General features: G+C 49.6%; 1 protein-coding gene across 1 annotated transcript in view; it reads left to right on the top strand.

The window, feature by feature from the left end:
- EFHC1 (EF-hand domain containing 1) overlaps positions 1-21,142 on the top strand; it is a 255,895-nt gene that overhangs the window by 202,656 nt on the left and 32,097 nt on the right. Inside the window, exons 8-9 of the mRNA XM_085610443.1 lie at positions 3,877-4,090; positions 18,252-18,399. Coding sequence (XP_085466569.1) covers positions 3,877-4,090; positions 18,252-18,399 — 362 coding nt within the window. The remainder of the gene's footprint in view (positions 1-3,876; positions 4,091-18,251; positions 18,400-21,142) is intronic.

The raw sequence follows: 21,142 nt of genomic DNA, 5'->3' as shown, positions 1-21,142 counted from the left end.
TACTAGGAGGCACGCATGGTAGCGTGGTTCGGGATTCTCGCCTGATGTCCAGGTTACATTGCTGGATTTGCCTTTCGATGGATCTCACCTGTTGGGGGCTAAAAAAGATTAGGCGCCGCAGCGCTTTAAGGACAGTAAAGCCACAGCGAGGTCTTTGGGGCTTCAATCTCAATGTAGGAGCCTTGGGCAGTTCCGCAAGTTTTGTGGCTTTGGAAACATCTTGTCCTTTCGTGCTAGGCAACAGACACAGCAGCAGCAGCAGGCAAATCCCTTGTACAGGTCCTACAGGGTAAAGGGCAGAATTCATCTGCCAGGTGCTGCACGACAGCAAGTCTGCTCCTCCTCCTCCTCCTCTTCTGCCCCTCCAGCTGGTTTGGCAGGGAAGCAGCTCTAGCTCCACCATCCTAGAGCATACTTGTCCCATGGGAGGACGGGGGTCCCATGATCTACAGCATTGGAGGTCTGTTACTACAGATCTCTGGGTGCTGAACATCATAGAGAATCCTTCTGTGAGTTCCCCCCTCACTCCCCATCAGGGCTTTTGCTGGGAAGAGCATCTTCTACTTCTCCAGCAGGAGGTTCTGTCATTGATACAAAAGGGTGCAATCAAGGTGGTTCTGGAGCAGGAAAGAGGTCAGGGGTGTTACTCTCTGTACTTCCTGATTCCCACAAAGGACAGTTGTTTACTACCGATCCTTGACCTCAGGGTTTTGAATTTATACCTCAAACATGAGAAATTCAAAATGTTGACCCTGGCTCTGGTTCTTCTTGCGCTGGAGAAGGAAGACTGGATGATGTTGATCGATTTACAGGATGCATATTTTCACATTCCCATCTAGAAGTCGCATCAAAATTATGTTTGTTTTACGGTGGGGGCTCAACACTACGAGTTTGCAGTCCTTCCTTTCGACCTTACTTCCGCACCACAAGTCTTCACAAAGGTGATGATGGTGGCGGCAGCTCATCTCAGAAGGTCAGGGATTCCTGTTTTTCCCTACCTGGACAACTGGCTGCTCAAAGCAGAGTCACAAGAGATGGTGCTGCATCATTTGCAGGTAACAACACAACTGTTGTTTGAGTTGGGGTTTTCAATACATCTACCCAAATATCACCAGCTGCCATCTCAGCGCAACCTGTTCACAGGGGCAATACTGGACACAGTCATGCCCTCCCGCCTTTACAGAGAATTTAAGACATCCAGGCTATGATTCCACTTTTTTAGAATAAAGCGGCTGTTCCAGTCCTGAAGGTCTTGCACCTGCTCGGTCTGTTTGCTTCCTGCATACTGTTGGTCAATCATGCATGCTGGCATATGAGGGCTCTACAGTGGTGCCTCCGTAGGCAGTTGTTTCAACCCAACGGAGATCTCGAAGAGGTGGTCAGAATCTCCAGAGACAGTGCAGCGGAGATGCTACGGTGGAGTGTTCCAGGCAACCTGTCTAAAGGAAATCCATTTCAACCTCCTTCTCCGGTGACCACAGTGATAATGGATGCCTCCACTCTAGGGTGGTGAGCCCATCTGGGGGATCTGGAGTTCAAAGCTCTTTAATCTCCAGAGGAAAGATTGTTTCACATCAATCTTCTTGTATTTGTGGGTGATACATTTGTCTCTCAAGGCCATCCTCCCTTCCGTTCGTGGTACATCAACAAATAGGGAGGAGTAGGTTTGTATCTTCTCCGTAGAGCAGATCTGCAACTCTGGTCCTGGACTCCAGATAATTAGATTTGCGTAATCGCAAATCATCTAGCCGGAGAACTGAATGTGCGTGCAGACAGCCTCAGTCAGCAGTAAGCGGCTGATCACAAGCGGCGTCTCCTTCCGAGGTGGTCCTTCACATTTTCAGGATGTAGGAGTTTCCTCAGTTGGACCTGTTTGCCACTCACGAGAACGCGCACTGCCCGGCATTCTGCAGTCTCCAGTATATGACGTGGAGAGCATTGAGGCTCAGAGCTTCTTTACGCGTTTCCTCCCATGCCCTTGATTCCTCGAGTTCTGAGGAAGATTCACCAAGACCGGGCCCAAGTCATATTGATCACCCTGGATTGGCCGCGAAGGGTATGGTACACAGACCTCCTTTGCCTCTCATTGCACCCTCCGCTCCATCTCTCTCTCAGGGCAGACTACCTCTCGCAGTCTCAGAGGCAGGTTCTACACCCCCACCTCCAGAGCCTGCACCTTCATGCCTGGAGATTAAACGGGGCAACCTGAGTTCATTTTCTCTCCCACCAGATGTGGTGGACGTTATCTAATCAGCCAGAAGACACTCCACCAAATCTGTCTATTCTGGTAGGTGGGTCAAGTGTGGAGAGAGATTGATTGATCCTTTGCGGGCCCATTTATCTGGTGTTCTGAGTTTCTCTCTTTCCCTAGCGCAACAAGTTTGTGCAGTAGCTACTGTAAAGGGCTACTTTTCTGCCTTGTCGGCTTTTCTCTGTTTACCAGATCAACCCTCGTTGTTTAAATCTCCCATTGTTATGAGATTCATTAAGGGTCTCACTAACAGGTTTCCTCCCACTCCTTTTATCATGCCTCAGTGGTATTTGAATGTGGTTCTCACATTCTTGATGGGTTCACCCTTTCAAGTTGTCATTAAGGTTTCTAGTGATTAAAACTATATTTTTTGGTTGCAATCACTTACACTAGGAGGATGAGTTAATTGCAGGCTCTAAGCTCCAAGCCTCCATTCACATCATTCCATGCGGATAAGATGTTTCTTAGGACCAGAGCAGCTTTCCTGCCTAAGGTGGTCACTCCTTTCCATTCGGGGCAGTCCATCACCTTACCCTCTTTCTAAGGAGGAGGAGAGACTTGATCGCCTAGACCCCAAGAGGGTGGTCAGCTTCTACATGGACAGAATCAAAAACTTAAGGTTGGATGATTAACTCTTCATTGGTTATGTGGGTAAGATGAAGGGCAAGGCTGTCCACAAAAGAACGCTGTCCAGGTGGATCATCCTGTGTATCAAGATCTGCTACTCCTTGGCCAAGAAGGAGCCTTCTGAAGGTATTCGTGCTCATTCTACTAGAGCTAAGTCTTCTTTTTCGACTTTGGCTAGAGGTGTCCCTGTGGTAGTCATCTGGAAGGCGGCAACTAAGGCTCCCCTCCACACTTTTGCAAAGCACTATTGCTTGGATTCAGAGGTGAGGAGGGACAGCCATTTTGCTCGTTTTGTGCTGCAGGATTTTTTGGTGTAGGCAGGCAGGCACCCCCCCCCCCCCCATGAGCGGGACTGCCTTGGAATTCAACTCAAAAGGTGAGGAATCCACAGGCAGGTGTATCCATCCGAAGAACAAGGTACTTACCTTCGGTAACGCTGTTTTGGGTGGATACAGTATCTGCCTGTGGATTCCTCATTGACCCACCCGCCTCCCCGTTGCCTGTGTGCTTTTACCAAAAAGTAATAAATGTGTATTTTATGTGATTTATTGTTGGAATCCTCTGATACTTGGCACTAGGAAATGTCTATGATGAAGAATTTCCAGGTTTGGTTGTGTTTGTATACTGCGTATACTTGTGAAAATGTTTTTTCACACATTCGCCTCGAAGGCATGGAAAAAAATTGGTGGAACTGACGTCAGCACGCCGACGATTGCTTTTGATGGCTCTGATGACATCACACGAAATCGCACGAGAAGCCGTTCCTTTCTGATATCCTCGTCTAAGTCAGAGCGCTGAGGAGAAAAGTTTCCGTGGAAAGTTGAGCATGGGGGTAATTCAAAAGCTGAGGAATCCGGAGGCAGATACTGTATCCACTGGTAAAAGCATTACCGAAGGTAAGTAAGTTGTTTGTGTCTAATAATGTACATCATAATGCTTTAAAATATGCAACGTAAATAAACAATTAAAATGGTCTAACTTTTATTTACATAATTAAGGATTCTGTAAACCCTGAAGACAAAATTCGACGATTCGTACTCAACTACTACTTATCGACCGATATGATCAGTATCTTTGAGCCACAAATTCGTAACTCTGGAATCATTGGAGGCAAATTTCTTGAGAGGTCCAAGGTACCAAAACCTGACTCTCCCATGGATTACCCTATCTACTATGGGCCAGCGGACTTTGCCATTGGCTCTGTTGTTGAAGGTAGGTTAAAAACAGACTTTTGACTGCAGTTGGGTATGATACGAATTATTTTCTCAAAATGTGATTTAATATACTAAGCAGAGGGTAACTCCATGGTGCTCATGGTTGACTTCATGCTGTGAGCCTTCTACTTCTCCTAGAGTAATGCTAATATAAAAGCTTTCGAATGGTGTATATTCTGTGTAAAAGAGAAGATGTGGTCGCACAGCATCGTGAAATGTACTGGGCAGCAGGTTTTCTTTAGGGAGGCAGTTCCGAAATTACAACTCTAGCTAAAACTACCATACAGTAGTTGTTATGGACACACGGAATCATAAATTTAGGAGATGTGCTATTTTTCCAGTGCAAGCTTCCTCCTATCTTTAGCTTCTAACTCATCTCTTTAAAATAACACCGTAGCTTATGCCTTTGTTGATCAGCCAGGCTGAACTATATGTCTGTTTTTTTTAGAACAAATGCCATCTTTAATTCTTTGGCATTTGTCTGCTATTTCCTTTGCTCTTGAAATTGTTGTCTGCACTTCATAACAGCAAACGCCACTCCAGTCTTCTATGCCAACATTAGACTCACTAATATGTTCTAATACATTTATTACATTTTTGATGTTGCCTTTATTTATATTAAAAAACAGTTTATAAAATCTTTGCTGTCATTCAGAATATGTCATTGTAGAAGATCTCAGTGGAGGTGCTTCTGTCCAAGTTTATTCACATAACATTTAAATAGTATGATCCGTTTTTCATCACATTGCAATTTCTTCCCATCGGCCGTTTAAAAATATTTCTGGGTGGTAACTTTTGAAAGTCAGGTGTATGCCTGTTTCGCTTTGCTTCAAGTGGACAGTATATTTGTGAGGGGCTTGCAGCCACATAGATTGATGTCATAGACTATTAAATAGCTGCCTGGCTGCAGCATTGAGCATCAGATGCTGCCTGTTCAGGAGTGCTGGAGGCAGTCCTATGTATAAAGAATCCCAGTAATCCAGCCTTGATAGCACCACTGCTTGAATTACTTCTTTGCGCTGCTCCCCTGGTAGTGGTGGTAGTATTTTCTGGAGTTGGCAAACGTGGAAGAAGCTACTGGAGCAAACTATGTTAATCAGTTTTTTTCATTGTGAGTTTGTTGTCATTATAGTCCTCATTGCTCTTTGCTGCTTTTATCCGACTGTGCAGAGATCCCAATTCAGCTGGACACCAAGATGAGAACCAGATCAAAGGTGGGTTGCCCAAAATCACCACCACAATCTTGTCCCTATTCAAATACCAAGAGATAAATCTCTTCCACTTCGGGGGTGTGGCTTGCTGCTGCCGAAGAAGGCCGCTGCCTATAGGAGCTCCGTCCTAGAAGGGTTCGCCCCAGACAATCCTAAACTTAATCCGGGGATCATAGTCACCCAAACCGGGTAATATAACGCTGGACCACCGGCGCTACAGTTCCTTAAAAACCTGGTCCCTGAGCGTGCTGCGGAGCCGTGGTGTGCGACTGAGGCCCAGTAGCGGCTCTGAAGCCGGGACCATGCGTGATCACAGGGCCAGCCGCAGCGGGGATTGCAACACCCCCCTGTGCTGGCTAAAATATTTTGAACGCTCCTGCTAATTACCGGAGACAGCGCATGATAAAAGGACGCACCGCCGAGTGGAAAACCTGATGGCAGCGTCGTGAGTCCGCGTTGAACAACGGACCGCGGCACCAAGTCATCGGCTGGGCGTCAGAGGTGAGATTAACCTGGCACTGAGCAGACAGGGCCTTTTAGGCGCCAGCGCGACCCTGCAGAGATCACAGCGACCCAAACCTCCCGCAGAACGCATAGCAGGGATGTCCTCTCTAATTGATGCCTTTGGGGCGGTGGCAATGTGAAGGCCCCCCAAAACGAAACTACGCCAGAACACACTACGGACAAAGTGCTCAATCCTCCGCAATGTGTATTTTTTGCCCCGCTGCCCAAGGCCCACACAACTGACTGGCATAGCGTGCACTCCGGCTCCCTGATAGACTGCAAGTGCCCGAGTGGGCGCCGACCACAGGCGGACCCGCAGCGACCACATTTGCTTGGATTAGACCACGAGGACAATCCGATACGTGGGCGGTGGTGTCCTCCTGAGATAAGTGAGAGAATCAGCCGCACACCTCGCCTGGCGGAGCCCGATCGGGGGGAGTACTATTGGGAGCGGGAAAACCGAAAGCCCACGTGTGGACGGTGTCCCCGCGGCAGGCAGCGGTGATTACTGACTCCCCATCTCCTCCCCCCGCCGGAGTGACCCACTGGACCTTGAACACCATGGGGGGCCGAGGACAACGCTCGAAACCAAGCTGGAGAAGTATGCCTATCAAAAAGACCAGACAGATGCACAACAATTGCCCGCACCAAGCGACAAAGACCGCCCAAACGCGCAACCTAAGGAGATCACTCTTCAGGTCGTGAAGGCTGCTCTGCATCAAATGCAAACATCAATAGGAACGATCTCCACAGATATCACACTGCTACAAGCGGATGTCTCAAAAATGAGCACGCGGCTCACTGAAGTTGAAACTACTACGATGGCTCTCTCTACAGACACGGCAGCACTACAGAGACAGATTCAAAAACTAGAACTGGAGCAGAAACAAATGGCTGACAAACTAGATGACCAGGAAGGGCGCTCACGGAGATACAACTTACGCTTGGTTGGAGTTCCGGAGAGCGTAAAATGGCCGGCCTGGATCTGTTCGTGGAGGACCTTACCAAAACCCGACTCCAACCACCTGGACTCTCTAGCTTCTTCTCAGTGGAGCGAGCTCACCGGGTGCCAGGGTGTAGGCCCCGGCCGGGGGCCGGCCCCAGACCAATTTTGGCTCGCATGTTCAACTTCCGAGACACTATTCTGCAAGCAGCACGCATAGCACCCCCTATCCAGGTGGACAACAGTGACTAAACAACGCGCAACTTTCTGGACATCAAAAAAGAACTAAGAAATCGAGAACTCGAATATGCAATGTTATACCCGGCAAAATTGAGAGTGGCGGCAGACAGGAGCCTAGCGCGCAACCAAGATGGCCGCGTAGGCGCGAGGCTCCCGAGGACCTCCGCAACCTCCTACGACTATCCTGAATTTATCCTGTCTCGAATGAGGGGACTGTGTTGGTGAGCCTGAGCTGAGGTGACACCCGTTTCCCGTTGTCAAATCGGACCTCGGACACCGGAGTGAGCACCGATTGAAGTCTGCGGCCTTCTCCTCGCCAGACCCCGGATTTGCGCTGAGGGGTGACCCAGTGACAAAGTGAACAACAGCGGCGGGCCGGGCCTGGCGAGTCGCGTACCCCGCACTTTCGCTTTCGCTTTCGCACCCCCTTGCCGTCTCTGCAGGGTTGGGTCGCGGGGCTCTTTGTGTTGGTGTGGCCTCGCTGGGAGACTCGGCCTGCCCGCCGGCTGTGACCCACCCCGCCGATCTGGGGTGGCCCCCCCCGGAGCTTGTGGCCCTGATTGCCTGCCCTTCACGACGTGGCTGGTGCGACCGGAGGACTGGTGGCCATGGCCACGAAACAAGATGGAGACCGGGCAAAGACCAAGTCGACCCGGCGTGGCACCACCCATCAGGCCAACAGTATGGACCGCTATACCCTCCAGAAGGGATCTCCCGGCGGACCGCACAAGTCCCCTGAGGGCCCTCCTGATGCCCCGGACCTGCCCACGGATCTGACTCTGCGGGATGTCATGGGCGCCATTGCCGAAATGAAGGCCTCGGTGGGCCAGCGGTTCGACACACTGGCACAGAAGATCGACTCGGTCCTCGTGGATGTTGGCCTGGTGAGGGCCGATCTTTCCAAGACCAACGACCGAGTTGATTCTTTGGCCCACACCGCATCGGGCCTTACTACTGAGGTGGCGGCACTACAGACAGAGGTGCGCCGGCTTAGTCAGGCGAGCGCGCTTATGGATCGGCGCCTGGAGGACTCCGAGAGTCGGGCCCGGAGGAACAACATCCGCATCATCGGGGTGCCCGAGGGACGGGAGGAAGCGGCGGCGGACCTATTTGTGGAGGACCTGATCGCTACCCATCTCCAGCCACGGGGGCTGAGTAAATTCTTCGCGGTGGAGCGGGCCCACAGGGTTCCCGGGGGAAGGCCGAAGGTCGGAGCCCCTCCGCGACCTCTCATTGCCCGGATTTTCAACTTTCGGGACAGAGACGCTATCCTGCAAGCCTCCAGACTGCATGGGCCGGTTAAGCTTGACAATATGGAGGTGAACTTTTACCCTGATTTCACCCCAGCGGTCCAGAAGCAGAGACTGAGCTTCCTAGGCGTCAAGCGCCGTCTTCGGGACCTGAACCTTAAATACGCTATGCTCTTCCCAGCCAAGCTGCGAGTGGAGGTAGAGGGTCGCACGCACTTTTTTGATCGTCCCGAAGCGGCCGGAGACTGGCTGGACACTCTGTCTGGGGATCGTGATCGAGGGGGCGGGGGGGGGCGGCGGGGGGAGACGGCACACTGGATCGGGATTGAGGGGGTAATATTGGGCTTCACTCTGGACAAAAATGATGCCACTTTCGATTAAGCGTCTGTCTGTATAATTTCCCCTCCTATGGAGGTTGTGTGGGGTCTGCTGGGGGTTCTCCTTCCTCCTCTAGGGGGTTTAGCTAGTTTTACTATATATATGGGGCGACAGGCACACTGCACGTTGGGGGGGCTGTTCGGGCTCATGCAGGGGTGCAGGGAGGGGGGAGTTTTGTTGGGGCGGGTGGGCAGGGATGGGGGGGTGTTGTTCGTTTTTACCACAAGGCAAAAGTATCGTTGTGTTAGCTCTATAGTGCTCTCGGGGGGACAAATGGTGGCTTCTGTCTATGATGGGGGGGTAGGGAACTAACTCTGTTGTCCTGGAACGTGAATGGACTGGGGGACAGGATTAAACGTGGTGTGGTCCTGCAGTTCTTGAAGCGAATCTCGCCCGATGTAGTTTTTCTGCAGGAGACACACCTCATTGGTAACTCCTTCTGCGCCATGAATCGGCGTGGCTATCGCCTAGTGGCCCATTCGGGCTTCACGTCTGGCTCAAGGGGTGTGGGCATCATGGTTAAGAACTCGCTCCCGTTGGAGATTGATGAGGTGCTCCATGACGACAGGGGACGTTACACGGTCTTGGTGGGAAGGATGGAGGGCAAAGTGGTCGTTTTTGTGTCAGTATACGTCCCGCCGGGGCTGCAGTCGACTACCTTTGCGGACCTGGGGCGCCTCCTCCTTGGCCTTCCGGGGGGGATTCTGGTGGTGGGGGGGGATTTCAATGCGGTGGTTTCCGGGACTGTGGATCGTCACCCCCCTAGGGACCTCCCCCGGGCCCAAGCGTGGCTATCTGGCCTATTGGACACTTTGGGACTGGTGGATTGCTGGCGTTTAAAACATCCCACGCAGCTACAGTATACCTTCCATTCGGGGGCCCATGGTAGTCTCTCACGACTAGATTATGTCCTGGTCCCGGCGGCCTATGTTGGGAGGGTGGGAGAGGTGCGCCATTTGGCACGGGGTATCTCGGACCATTCCCCGCTCCTGTTACACCTGGATCTTTTTCCGAGGGGTGAGGGTAGGGTGGTCCCGATCAATCCCTGGTACCTGCGCGACCCCACCATTCGCGCTGAATTGGTTAAATCCCTCCAGCGCTATTTTGACGAGAATGTGGGGTCCGTGCCTTCGGCTGTCTCACTGTGGGAGGCATTCAAGACAGTACTACGAGGAGAGGCCCTGTCCCTTATTTCCCACACCCGGAGGCGCGAGCGGGAGGAGGTGACCCGGGTGGAAGCTGAGATAGCCGAGCTGGAGGGTACTCTAGAATGTGGGGTGACGGATGCCGTATTACATGTTCTCCAACTCAAGCAAGCGGCCTATCGGGCCCTCGTCACGGAGGCGGCCAGGGGCCTCAGTAGAGAGCAACAGGGGAAACTGTATGATGTGGGTGATAAGGCTGGTAAATTGATTGCGTGGCTGGACAAAAGGGAGAGAGCGAGTCGTGTAGTCCCGCTGATTGAGAAAACGCATGGTGTGTGTGTTACTGAGCCGGAAGAAATTGTCTCCTGCTTCGCGGATTATTTCCGTGGGGTGTATTCCCCGGTGTCTTCCCGCTCTGAAGAGGATTCCCGTGCCCTGCTCAGGGATATCGCGCTGCCTTCCCTTTCGGAGGAGGACAGAGTGTCGTTGGACGCCGCTCCAACCTCCGACGAAATCGCCCTCGCCATACGTTCGGTCGCTTCCGGCAAGGCCATGGGGCCTAATGGTCTCCCCATCGAGTTGTACAAGTTGCGACCGGATACGCTGGCACCACATCTCCGATCGATGTTCCTGGAGGCTCACTCGGTGGGCTCCCTCCCGCTGGACCAGCGTCTGGCTACAATCGTGGTTATCCACAAGGAGGGGAGACCTCGGGACCGGGTTACATCCTATCGGCCCATTTCGCTGCTGAACGCGGAGCCCAAAATTCTCGCCAAGGTCCTGGTCAATCGGCTGGTCGGCGTGGTGGGCGACCTGGTTCACCAGGATCAGTCCGGCTTTATTCCCCATCGTAACACGGCCCTTAACTTGCGGCGTTTACATGGGGTGCTCGCACGTGTTCAGTACATACGGGAGCCGGCCATTTTGGCGTCCTTGGACGCCACCATGGCGTTGGACACGCTTGAATGGCCATACATCTGGGCGATGCTTGCGAAGTTTGGCTTTGGCGCAGGGTTCATTAGTTGGGTCAAATTGCTGTATTCGGGCCCATTGGCGCAGGTGGTGGTGAACGGTAGAGTATCGGCTCCGTTCGAGCTGGGCCGGGGCACGCGGCAGGGCTGCCCCTTATCGCCGCTCCTTTTTGCGCTTGCCTTGGAGCCCCTGGCGGAGTGGCTGCGGTGGGAACCTTCTATTCGTGGTCTCCGTTGGACCCCCGAGTATGAGGACCGCGTATCCCTATACGCTGATGACATCCTCTTGTACCTAGCTTCCCCACGTAAATCACTGATAGTACTGGTTGATGTTTTGCATTCATTTGGTCGTAACTCCGGCCTTGTCATCAACTGGGCTAAATCGTGCGTGTATGTTCTCTCTGGGGAGGCTCCTATTCTCCCGCGGGGCTGTCCGATCCAGATCGCCCCGCAGGGATTTCGGTACCTGGGTGTCTTCATTACTCTGGACCCGGAGGCCCGGTATGATCGGAACTTGCTTCCCCCCCTCCAGCGCCTGAAGGAAGATGTCACGCGCTGGCGGCGCTTGCCGCTTTCGCCGCTCGGCCGGGCGGCATTGTTTAAGATGATGTCTCTGCCGCGTTTCCTGTACGCTTTGCAGAATACTATGGACCTCGTCCCAGCGCGCTACTTCCGCGAGGTGGAGAGTTTGCAGCGCCGCCTGTTCTGGGACGGGAGGCCGCGTATCGCCCTGGCGAAGCTGACGCTCCCATGGTATGACGGAGGGATTGCCCTCCCGGATATCAAACGGTACTATTGGGCCTCCCAGCTGGCGGCGATTAATCACGGCCTGTACGGGCCCGCCTTAAACCCGGCATTCGAAATGGATAAGATGCTACTCCCGGGTGGGGACTATCATCGAGCGCTCTACTCCAGCGCGCCCGACGCTCGGCTGACCGGCCCCACGCGTGTCATGGTGCGAGTGTGGCACGCGGCTAATGTGGCGATGGGGTGGAAGGACCGTCTGACCCGGGCATCACCATTATACGCGTCCGAGCAGTTGGGCTCCCTGTGGACCTCGAAGGGCTTCGAGAAGTGGGACATGATAGGCATCAGCAAAGTGGGGGATCTCTGGACGAGGGGAGGATTTAAAACGTTCGAGATGCTGCAGACGGAATTCCAGTTGCATGACAGGGAGTACTTTCGGTATTTGCAGATCCGTCACGCACTGGGCTCCGTCTTCCCGGACGTTGCATCCATCCCGGAGTATTCCCCCCTGGAGGATAGAGTGCTGGATGGGCACGTTCCGGACAGCACGATCTCACTGATCTACAAAAAACTGATCAATGACCGCTCGGGATTGCTGACTGCCCTTCGTGAGGCTTGGGTTGCCGATGGCCTGGAGCTGGACGACGAGGACTGGGCCTCTGCGGTGGCCTCCCCGAAAGAGGTGGCCATACCGGCCCGCCTTCGCTTCGTCCAGCTCAAGATACTCCACAGAGTCTACATGACGGGGCCAAGGCTCCTGCGTATGGGCTATGCTGTGGACGGGTTGTGTAAGCGTGGGTGTGGCGCTTTGGGGACATTTCTGCATATATTGTGGGAATGCCCGGAGGTGGAGCGATTCTGGCGTGGTGTGCATGAGGTCCTGCGTGTGGTTACGCATGTGGTGCTGCTACCCGAAGCGAGGAGATGCCTGTTGAATGTGTGGAAACCTACCGACTACTCGGCGCCACAGACGTGGTGGGTGACTCTGGGATATATGGTGGCCAAGCGCGATATTGCTCAACTGTGGGGATCCCAGAGGTCCCCGACTGTCTCGGCCTGGAAGGAACATATGGATTGGTGCATGTTTCGGGACAAGGTGGTGTATGTGGCGAGAGGTAAGCCTGGGACATGGGTGAAAGTATGGGGCCCCTGGAGCGCCTACCGCGGGGGAATCTGTGCTCCGCCATTATTGTCCGATCCGTCGCCTGCCCCATCCCCTTAGCCGACCCATCTTCCTTGTTCCGGGCATTGGTCCCGATTCACAGAACTAACTTAAGACAAAATCCTAAACGTACTACCATTTTGGCATTCACAGAAGGCACTTACTCATTTTGGTATTCACAGAAGGCACTTACTCATTTCGGTATTCACCGAAATGAGTAAGTGCCTTCTGTGAATACCAAAATGAGTAAGTGCCTTCTGTGAATACCAAAATGGTAGTAAGTTTAGGATTTTGTCTTAAGTTAGTTCTGTGAATCGGGCCCATTGAGTTTACCCAGCCCTAGTCCTGATCTCTTCCCCGTCTTGATACTCCTATGGACTGGTAGGGTCCCCCTCTCAGGGGAGCACATGCTGCTATTTCTGATTGTGGATTGCCTTGTGGGTTTGTTTTTCTGGTTGTTCTTTCAGTTTAAAATGAAACCGTACAGTGGGGTCCGGATGGTGTGGCTATCAACGCTGCTAACTCCTGTGCATCTTCCTCAGCCGCAACACACGCTCTACAATGTGTATCATATGCTCCTTTTGTCTGCTAGCGGCCGGCCGGAAGGTTGTAGGCCCATCTTTGTATATTTTTTGAGTTTTGTAATAAACGGTTTCAAAAAAAAAAAAAAAAAAAGAGAGTGGCGGCAGAAGGTAAAATGTGGTTCTTTGAAACACCGTCTGAGGCGGCTGAACGGCTGGAGGGCTGGCGACCCGCCGGAGGTCCTAGGAGGCAGGGACCTAGACAACGGAATCAGCTAGCAACTACGGAACGCCTGGATAGGAGAGGGATGGAAGCATCGGGCGGCCTACCCCAACACATGGACGAAAACTCAGAATGACTCTAGAGGTCCTAACGTATGAGACTCGCCACAATCTACGCTGAAGACCCTGTTTGGTGCCAACATAGACTCTTGCCGCTGATACCCGGACACTGAATGGGGCAATCTAATCGCAGTAAACTGTGGTTACTGGGGGACCCAATGGAGGGCACTGAGCGACTCCCTCCACCCCCCCCCCCCCACGCAAGTACAAGCTATGGGGAAAAAGCACTCTGCTAAATTGGGGTGGCGGGTAGTTTTAAGTCCGCAGTGCAGGGAGGCAGGGAGGGGGGTGGAGGGATGAGTACAGTTTTATGGGTTGTTTTTAAGTTTGGTATTACTCTATTACACGCTATCTGAGGTCATGCATGGTACTTCTATCCTAGACACACTACAGGCAGTTTCCCACCCTGACACAGATGGAGTCCACTGTAAACTGCATTGACCTGACATCTGACGCTCCAGAGACTCAGACACTGACTGCCCGGATGTCAAATCTTCCCTTTAAGGTGATGTTTTGGAATGTGAATGGTCTGGGAGACGAAATAAAACGAGGACTGGTCCTCCAACACCTCAAACGTAGAGGTCCTGCCTTTGTATTACTGCAGGAATCACACCTGATGGGTTCAGCCTGTAAGGCCCTAGACAGGTGGGGTTGTTTTTAAATGATTGCACACTCTGCCTTTACATCAGAATCTCGTGGGGTGGGGAGTTTAGTTAATAAACGCTTCCCACTGATAGTAACCGGGTCCTGGACGGACGAGCTTGGACGATTTGCTGCGATAACATGCCAATGGGAAGAGTGACCTTATACTCTAGTGACAGTCTACATCCCTCTAACACTGCACCAAGCGACTTTTCTGGCTCTGGGAAAGTTTCTGCTATCACTCCCACAAGGTGACTTAAAAATGGGAGGCGATTTTAACGCAACAATGGACCCATCCATTGATAGAAAACCACCTAGAGGTCCCAATAGCGCACACCTCAGACTGGTAGAATTTATCGAGGCGCTATATAGCTATAGGCCTGAAGTTACACAATATAGATGAATCGCCTTTTTTTTTTAACAGAGGGATATCTGTAGCGTGTTATCATGGCAATGGGGCTTTGGCTCCCTCAAATGAGGAATTACAAAGATTACACAGTAGGGGAGAACTTATTTTAGCAGTCAAATAAATAATAAAAGGGATGCAAGGATCAAGTGGTGACTCTGATTTGATTTGTAATAGGTTTGACTTCGCCAATTCAACTTTGAAGGGCACAAAACAAGAAAGCTGTGCTCATGCCAGTGACTTTTCAAACTGGGAAAAAGTCATTTAATGCTGGCTTTGAACGGAAATGTTGGAAATCAAAGAGTCTGTTGGTTGAGACATGACTTACAGCTTAGTGCCTGCGAAATAGTGCCAAACAGCTACCAGTTGCAGACCTTTTGTTCCAAAACCAGTTATCAGCTCCTCAAGGGGAAGAAGCTTGGATATAGATTAGTACGGCGTGGTATCACACACTGGTCAAAGGCCTAACTCCATCTTTTCCAGTACACTCTGGTAAATGTAGTTAACCGCATCCGTGCTCATGACGAGCCCAGCTCGTCATGAGGCACAGTGGAGCTGTGCTCATGACGAGCTGGGCTCGTCATAACTGTCGCGGCCCACCCACACGCTATTGATTCCCTGCCTGTGCGGGAGAATCAATCAGTGGGCGGGGTCGTGACGAGCTCAGCTCGTCATGAGCACAGCTCCACAGTGCCTCATGACGAGCTGGGCTTGTCACGAGTACAGCGTCGCTGCCGCCGCCCCTCCCACCCCCCGCGCCGCAGGGGAATTACCCCCGCGGCGAAGGGGTTAAAGGTAGTCCATAACTCATGTTTTTTTTGTTATGGTCGCTTGAGTGTTGGAGTGTGGCTAGTGCCCTTGATACCAGTGTATCGCTTGTTGCAATCTTCAGAAGGGCAAAGAGTCTTTTAGGGGGAACATGATCTGCTGCTTAGGGTCTTTGGATGAGTGACAAGCAGAATCCATTGATAGCCCTCTAGATCTGGAAACCAACCAGCAACTCACTGAAGAAGCAGGAGCTTGTATGTTTATTATTAGAGGGTTGAGTTGCATACTGGTCACAGACCAAGATATGGAAGAACGTTCCGTTTTTTCACCAATCACTACAGCCTGGACATGAATAATACAGCTGATGCGGCAGTTTGGCAAACTGTACTTTGCAAACTGTTTCAATAAGTCTTGTTTCCCACAGTCTCAAGGTGTATAGGTATGTACATTTGATAACTGGTTGCTACTTGTCACTCAAGCATTTAAAACTATCAAGAAGAAAAGGTTACTTACCTGAAACAACGGTTTGCAAATGTTGGGATCTTTCATAGATGCACATGTGGCCCTTCTCTTTCTATTTAGAAGTAGCGCTCCCCCCCCAGGGAAGCGTACCCTGGTTGCACTGCTGGATTCCCATTTTGTTAAATCCTGAGTTTATCTATACCACACCTGCCTTCACAATCTAAGATTTTTTAAACACTCTCTGCCATGTCTATGATACTTGGTTATGTTTTTTGTTTCCAACCGCTCAGTTGCCATTATGAACATTCTACCCTCCCACCATATTTCTGGCCATCCAGGAATCCCTGTTTTATATTCACAATTAGTCAGTTGTCATTATGAACTTTCCACCATTCCAAGTTGGCCATGTCCACATCATCCATGATAGTCTTTTATTTGTGTTCACGCACTGTTACATCTTCTGGCCACCCACATCCACATCTCGTTGACCTCAATGGCAGCGGACCGGTACACAACTCTGTGAGCCCATCGACAGCTTTATCACCGTGAGATTGATACAAATGTATTCTTGCATTGTATTGTATTATTGTAACTGTCTTTATGTGACCGCTCCCAGCGGCATGTTTTCTATACTTTCCCTTTACGCAATCCTGTCACTTCGATATTTCATCACTCACCCGTGCACTCAGCGTTCATAACACAGATATGCATCATTCAAGATTACGGTTTTTGCTTTCAAGCCACACGTGTGAAGCATGTCATCTTGATATTTCACTACTGATACGTATCTTTAGCATGTACACTGTCACCCAAGATCACGATTTTCACGATGTCGAACTCCGTGTCGACCATGTGAGAGGAAGGAGTATTTTCTTTAGGGCATTGCTGGTTGACCGTAGGACACTGTTTTATGTTCTGATTTACACCTTTTCATTTCACTTGCGTTGAGCATGCAAAACATGTAACCTATTCCATGCAACAGAGTCAAGGCTCTGACACCATCTATCTTAGTTATCTGCTACGTTTCTCAATTATCCCAGTCTTCTATACGTAACAGCATGGCTAAAATCACCACCCCGTGAGCGTCACCATATACAGCATCTGGTGTTGGGCACATCCATATGAATCTCGACAGCCCTTTTCTCACATCATGCCATCGCATTATTTTTCAGAACTAAAAACCCCCTGAGGAAGGGCTATTCTAGACCGAAATGCCTTGGGATTGTTCAACCTGATGATTGTTTCATGAATGGATCTATTGATCAATATACACATGAAATGGTGAAAGTTCATGAATGTGAAGATACACTAAAAGAATACATTGAAAAGCTAAGTGGAATCACAGTAGTTTGAATTTAGATTCCGAAATTGGATAAACTTCTCCCAAATGGGAATCCAGCAGTGCAACTAGGGGACGCTTCCCTAGGGGGGAGCGCTTTCTCTAAACATTTTGGACAAGCCTTCGATCAGAAAGCGATACCTTACTGCACGCCTAGAAGTTAGCAAATAATATAACTATACATGCAACTAAGTTTAAACTGGAGTGCGTGAGCCACCTCAATAATACCTTCTCTATTTATTTCATCAGAGGCTCTCATTTTGTTCCTTGCATATTTGTGTACTGGGAGATGGATGACTCTTCTCAGTCTTGTTGCTAGGGCTTTTGCCAATGCTTTTATGTCACAGTTGATTAAGGATATAGGTCTTAGGTTTACACAGAACAAGGGAGCCTTATCTGGTTTAGGAATTAGAGAAATGCAAGCTCTAATAAATTCTGGGTGAAGACCTCTTTCTTCAGCACCCAACCTATATATCTCCTGGGGCTTTCCCTGTTGGCATTGCCTTTATGGCTTGTGCTATTCCCTCATCCATGATTTTGGGTCCATTTCTTCTCTTAGTTCTGCAGTGAGTCAAAGTGTCGGCATGTTGACTACAGAGTCCTGGTCCAAAGAAAAGGCCAGGAATGTGCTGTCTCTGAGATATGGCACATTCCTATCCTCTTCAACTGCTCTGACGCACAAATGTCTCCGTTTGTTGCCACAATTGTTTTTGTACAGGAAGGGGCACCTTCCTGCGCAAAAATAATTGTTATGCCTTCCCTGTGGAGGAGCACAGTTGTGACGCATTCCTAGATTTACGCGGTGTTGTAAGTCTGGAAATGGGTCAAAAACCATGTGTTGAGTGGGAACACCCACCGCAGTGCCCATGGTATGTTTCCCTAATGCAGAGTGAGTCAATGCAGCGACTTGTGCTGCATTGCCTAACAGTATATCTACAAGGCCATGAAAAGCCACTCAGGGTGGGTTTTCGTGGCATTGTAAATATGGCTCTGCACTCACGCTGCTGGAACTTTAAACAGAACTGATGTTCTGGCAGCGCACAGGGCTGTAAAAAAGCCCCCATGTACTTGTGTTTACATTCATTTGGCTTCTAGTTCACTCATAAATATATAAATATTGTTTTTCAGTTTTTAGCCACAGGTTTATCATCACTGATGCAGATGTGTATGCTTTGAATTACTTACTCGCCAACAGGGAAAAGTTTCCCTTGGAAGTGCTGACATCCATACAAAAGCATTTGGAAGGACGCACAGATTTCGAACCCAGGTTGATATGGTGAGTTGTGAAAGATTCTGTAGTATATGATTTTGTATAGCATAAACCTATGTATTCTAGTGTGTATTTATCGGTTTAACCAAGCGTATTTGAATCATTTCATTCTGTAATCACCCATTTAGTGAATTTTTGTCAAGTGTAGGTATTCAAGTTTCCAATACCTACCCTCTAATAATTCAAATAAGGATACTGAGTGAAAGAATTTGCATACAGGTAATGTGGCTATAATTGTCTGAGTAGAGATCCTATCCTGGTTAGACCATATCAGGTAAGTAAGGTTCCCATTTCCTGCACTATTTTAGAATCCTCATTTTCAGCCTTTCCAAGCACAGAAGTACAACTTTCATGGGTAATGTCTGCCCTAAGGCAGAAATCAATGAAAAAAATGTTCGGACATTGGCAGTGCACATTCTTGGGATATCCGTGACATTGCCAAATTAAAACTTTTGATTTAGTGGACTTCTTAGAATCTTTTCTCTACAGATATTGAGACTGATTAAAACTCTTGCTAGTAGTTCCATTAGATCATGGCAAAGGGTTTAAAGGGCTTGGAATTAAATAAATTGGAAATTGAAAGAAAACATAGTTTATATAGTAATGACTACATACTACGGCAGATTGGACTGATGTCCTGCAGGAGTTGGCAGCCAGAATAATTTTCCATTTCACCATGAGATAAACAAAAAAGCAACCAGCGGAAATTAAGTTGACTCGGTCAGAATTAACAATTGGTTATCAAATACAAAGCTGAGATTCTCTGCATATTTTACCAGGGTGGATAGTGAGTGGGTCGATGGCCACCACATAGACAACTCCTAGAAATCGGAACAAACATCTGTCCCTCTGGTTTTTGTAGCCATCATCCACAGCCAGCTCCATTATTATCCATTTGGCATTGGTTGTTAAGGACTGTTTCAATCACCGCTCCATTTACTTGGTCTAGAAAAGGCAGCAACATTAAGGAGACTCTTTTAAGAATATGGCAACTGTTTGCAGGAGGGGTTTGCAAGAGTCGTTTCAAGAATGGGGATGGCTATGAATAGAATAGAGCCAGACTTGCTGTCCGGTTTAGGGATGTGCAAAGTTAAGGGATTTAACACATTGTCATCTTCATGAACTAGCTGAAGTTTAAAAAAAGAAAACAAATAATGGGAGAACACATCTGCTAACAAACGGTTTGTGGCAAAAACACTATAATGATAACATTCTTATGCAAAATAATTTAGTATGAAAGTTATTTTGCAAAAACATGTTTTCTCCAGTATTGTATCTTTTATAGATTCGCATGCTTGAATCTTCCCCGTCGTCATGGTGGGAGTCTCACGGTAACCGTAAAATAGCAGTATAAAGCTTAAAGGCTAATCTCCCTTGAAAATCCATAGCATTTAGTAACCAGTTAACCTCATTAAAGAACATCCAAACTCCAGCCAATCACATCATAGACCCAGAGTATCCAGCCACTGCAGGGTCACCATACCTCAGATTTCTTACTGCACTTCGTATGTGAGCTCTGCTCAGTCACAGTGTTTCTACCTTGAACTTTTCATGCCCCCTTTCCAATACAAACCAAAGGTACGCCCCCAATGAGGCTCTCCAACCCCCTGCCGACTATCACCAACCCCCTCCCTCCTCATACCATCTCCCCCAACAAACAACTAGTGACCCCAACCCACAGTCAAAGACTCCCAACTCCCTCTCTCTACCTACTCGCAAGAGGATGCTGGAATTCCGACGCGATCCTTCACACCCCACGCCCATGGCTCCACACAGAGACAACATTGGCAACACGAACACCAAAAGCAGTACATCCATGACAAGCTCTCTCGTTCTCTGGACGACCCGCCCAGAACACCCCCTCCTCTGAAGAGACGATGCAGCGTCTCTCTCTGCTGGAAAGCCAGCTAGAAACTGTAATACTGGGCCTTAACGAAATCTTACTGAACCTCACCACAATCCGAGAGCCTAGCCAACACCATCACCTGACCCCCACTTTGTTCAGTACTAAACATCAAAGACCTTCAAAGGCTCTGTGTCCCAGGTGGAACTCAACACCTCTCCTGAACCAGACACACAGACCCAAAAAGACAAGAGCTGCAATGTCCACGAGTGAAGCGTTAGATCTTGCCTCCTCCTATGACACTTCCTCTATTGTCACCCCAAAATCTAAGATCCAAGTCATCACTGGATTCAGAAGAGACCACTCCCCTTCCAGGGCCTTAAGACCCACTCACTTCACACCAACATTCCCAGGGCCCCCCTAATGAAGAAACACAAAAACGGGGGAACCTCCACCAACTGCATGCTGCTAAACTGCAGATCAGCCACCAAACATGCAACAGAGCTGGCAGAAACCATCCTCACCCATGACATAGACATCATGTTCATCACCTAAACATGGCTAAACGAGTTCATGTGCATGCTTGTGCCCCCAGGCTTTGCAATCATCAACAAAGAGAGAAAAAAAACAGCGAGGAGGGGGTATAGCAATCATACACAAGAACAACGTCTCCGTGATGGAAATGGACACCTTCAACTACAACACTTTGAATGTATAACCGCCAACATTAAGACGAGTGACAACAAAATACTAGTCTGCCATCTCCTCTATCATCCGCCAGGCAACACCACCGCATTTGGTGAACACCTGTCCGACCTGATAACTCACTGCTCACTGCGAGACTCAAACAACTTAATTCTAGGTGACCTCAAAAACAACTTGCTAATCCAAACCTTGAATGATCTT

The sequence above is a fragment of the Triturus cristatus genome, chromosome 6 (assembly GCF_964204655.1).
Source record: "Triturus cristatus chromosome 6, aTriCri1.1, whole genome shotgun sequence".
Taxonomy (NCBI): Eukaryota; Metazoa; Chordata; class Amphibia; order Caudata; family Salamandridae; genus Triturus; species Triturus cristatus.
Note: the sequence above shows the minus strand (reverse complement) of the source record. Positions and strands in the feature narration are given on the sequence as shown.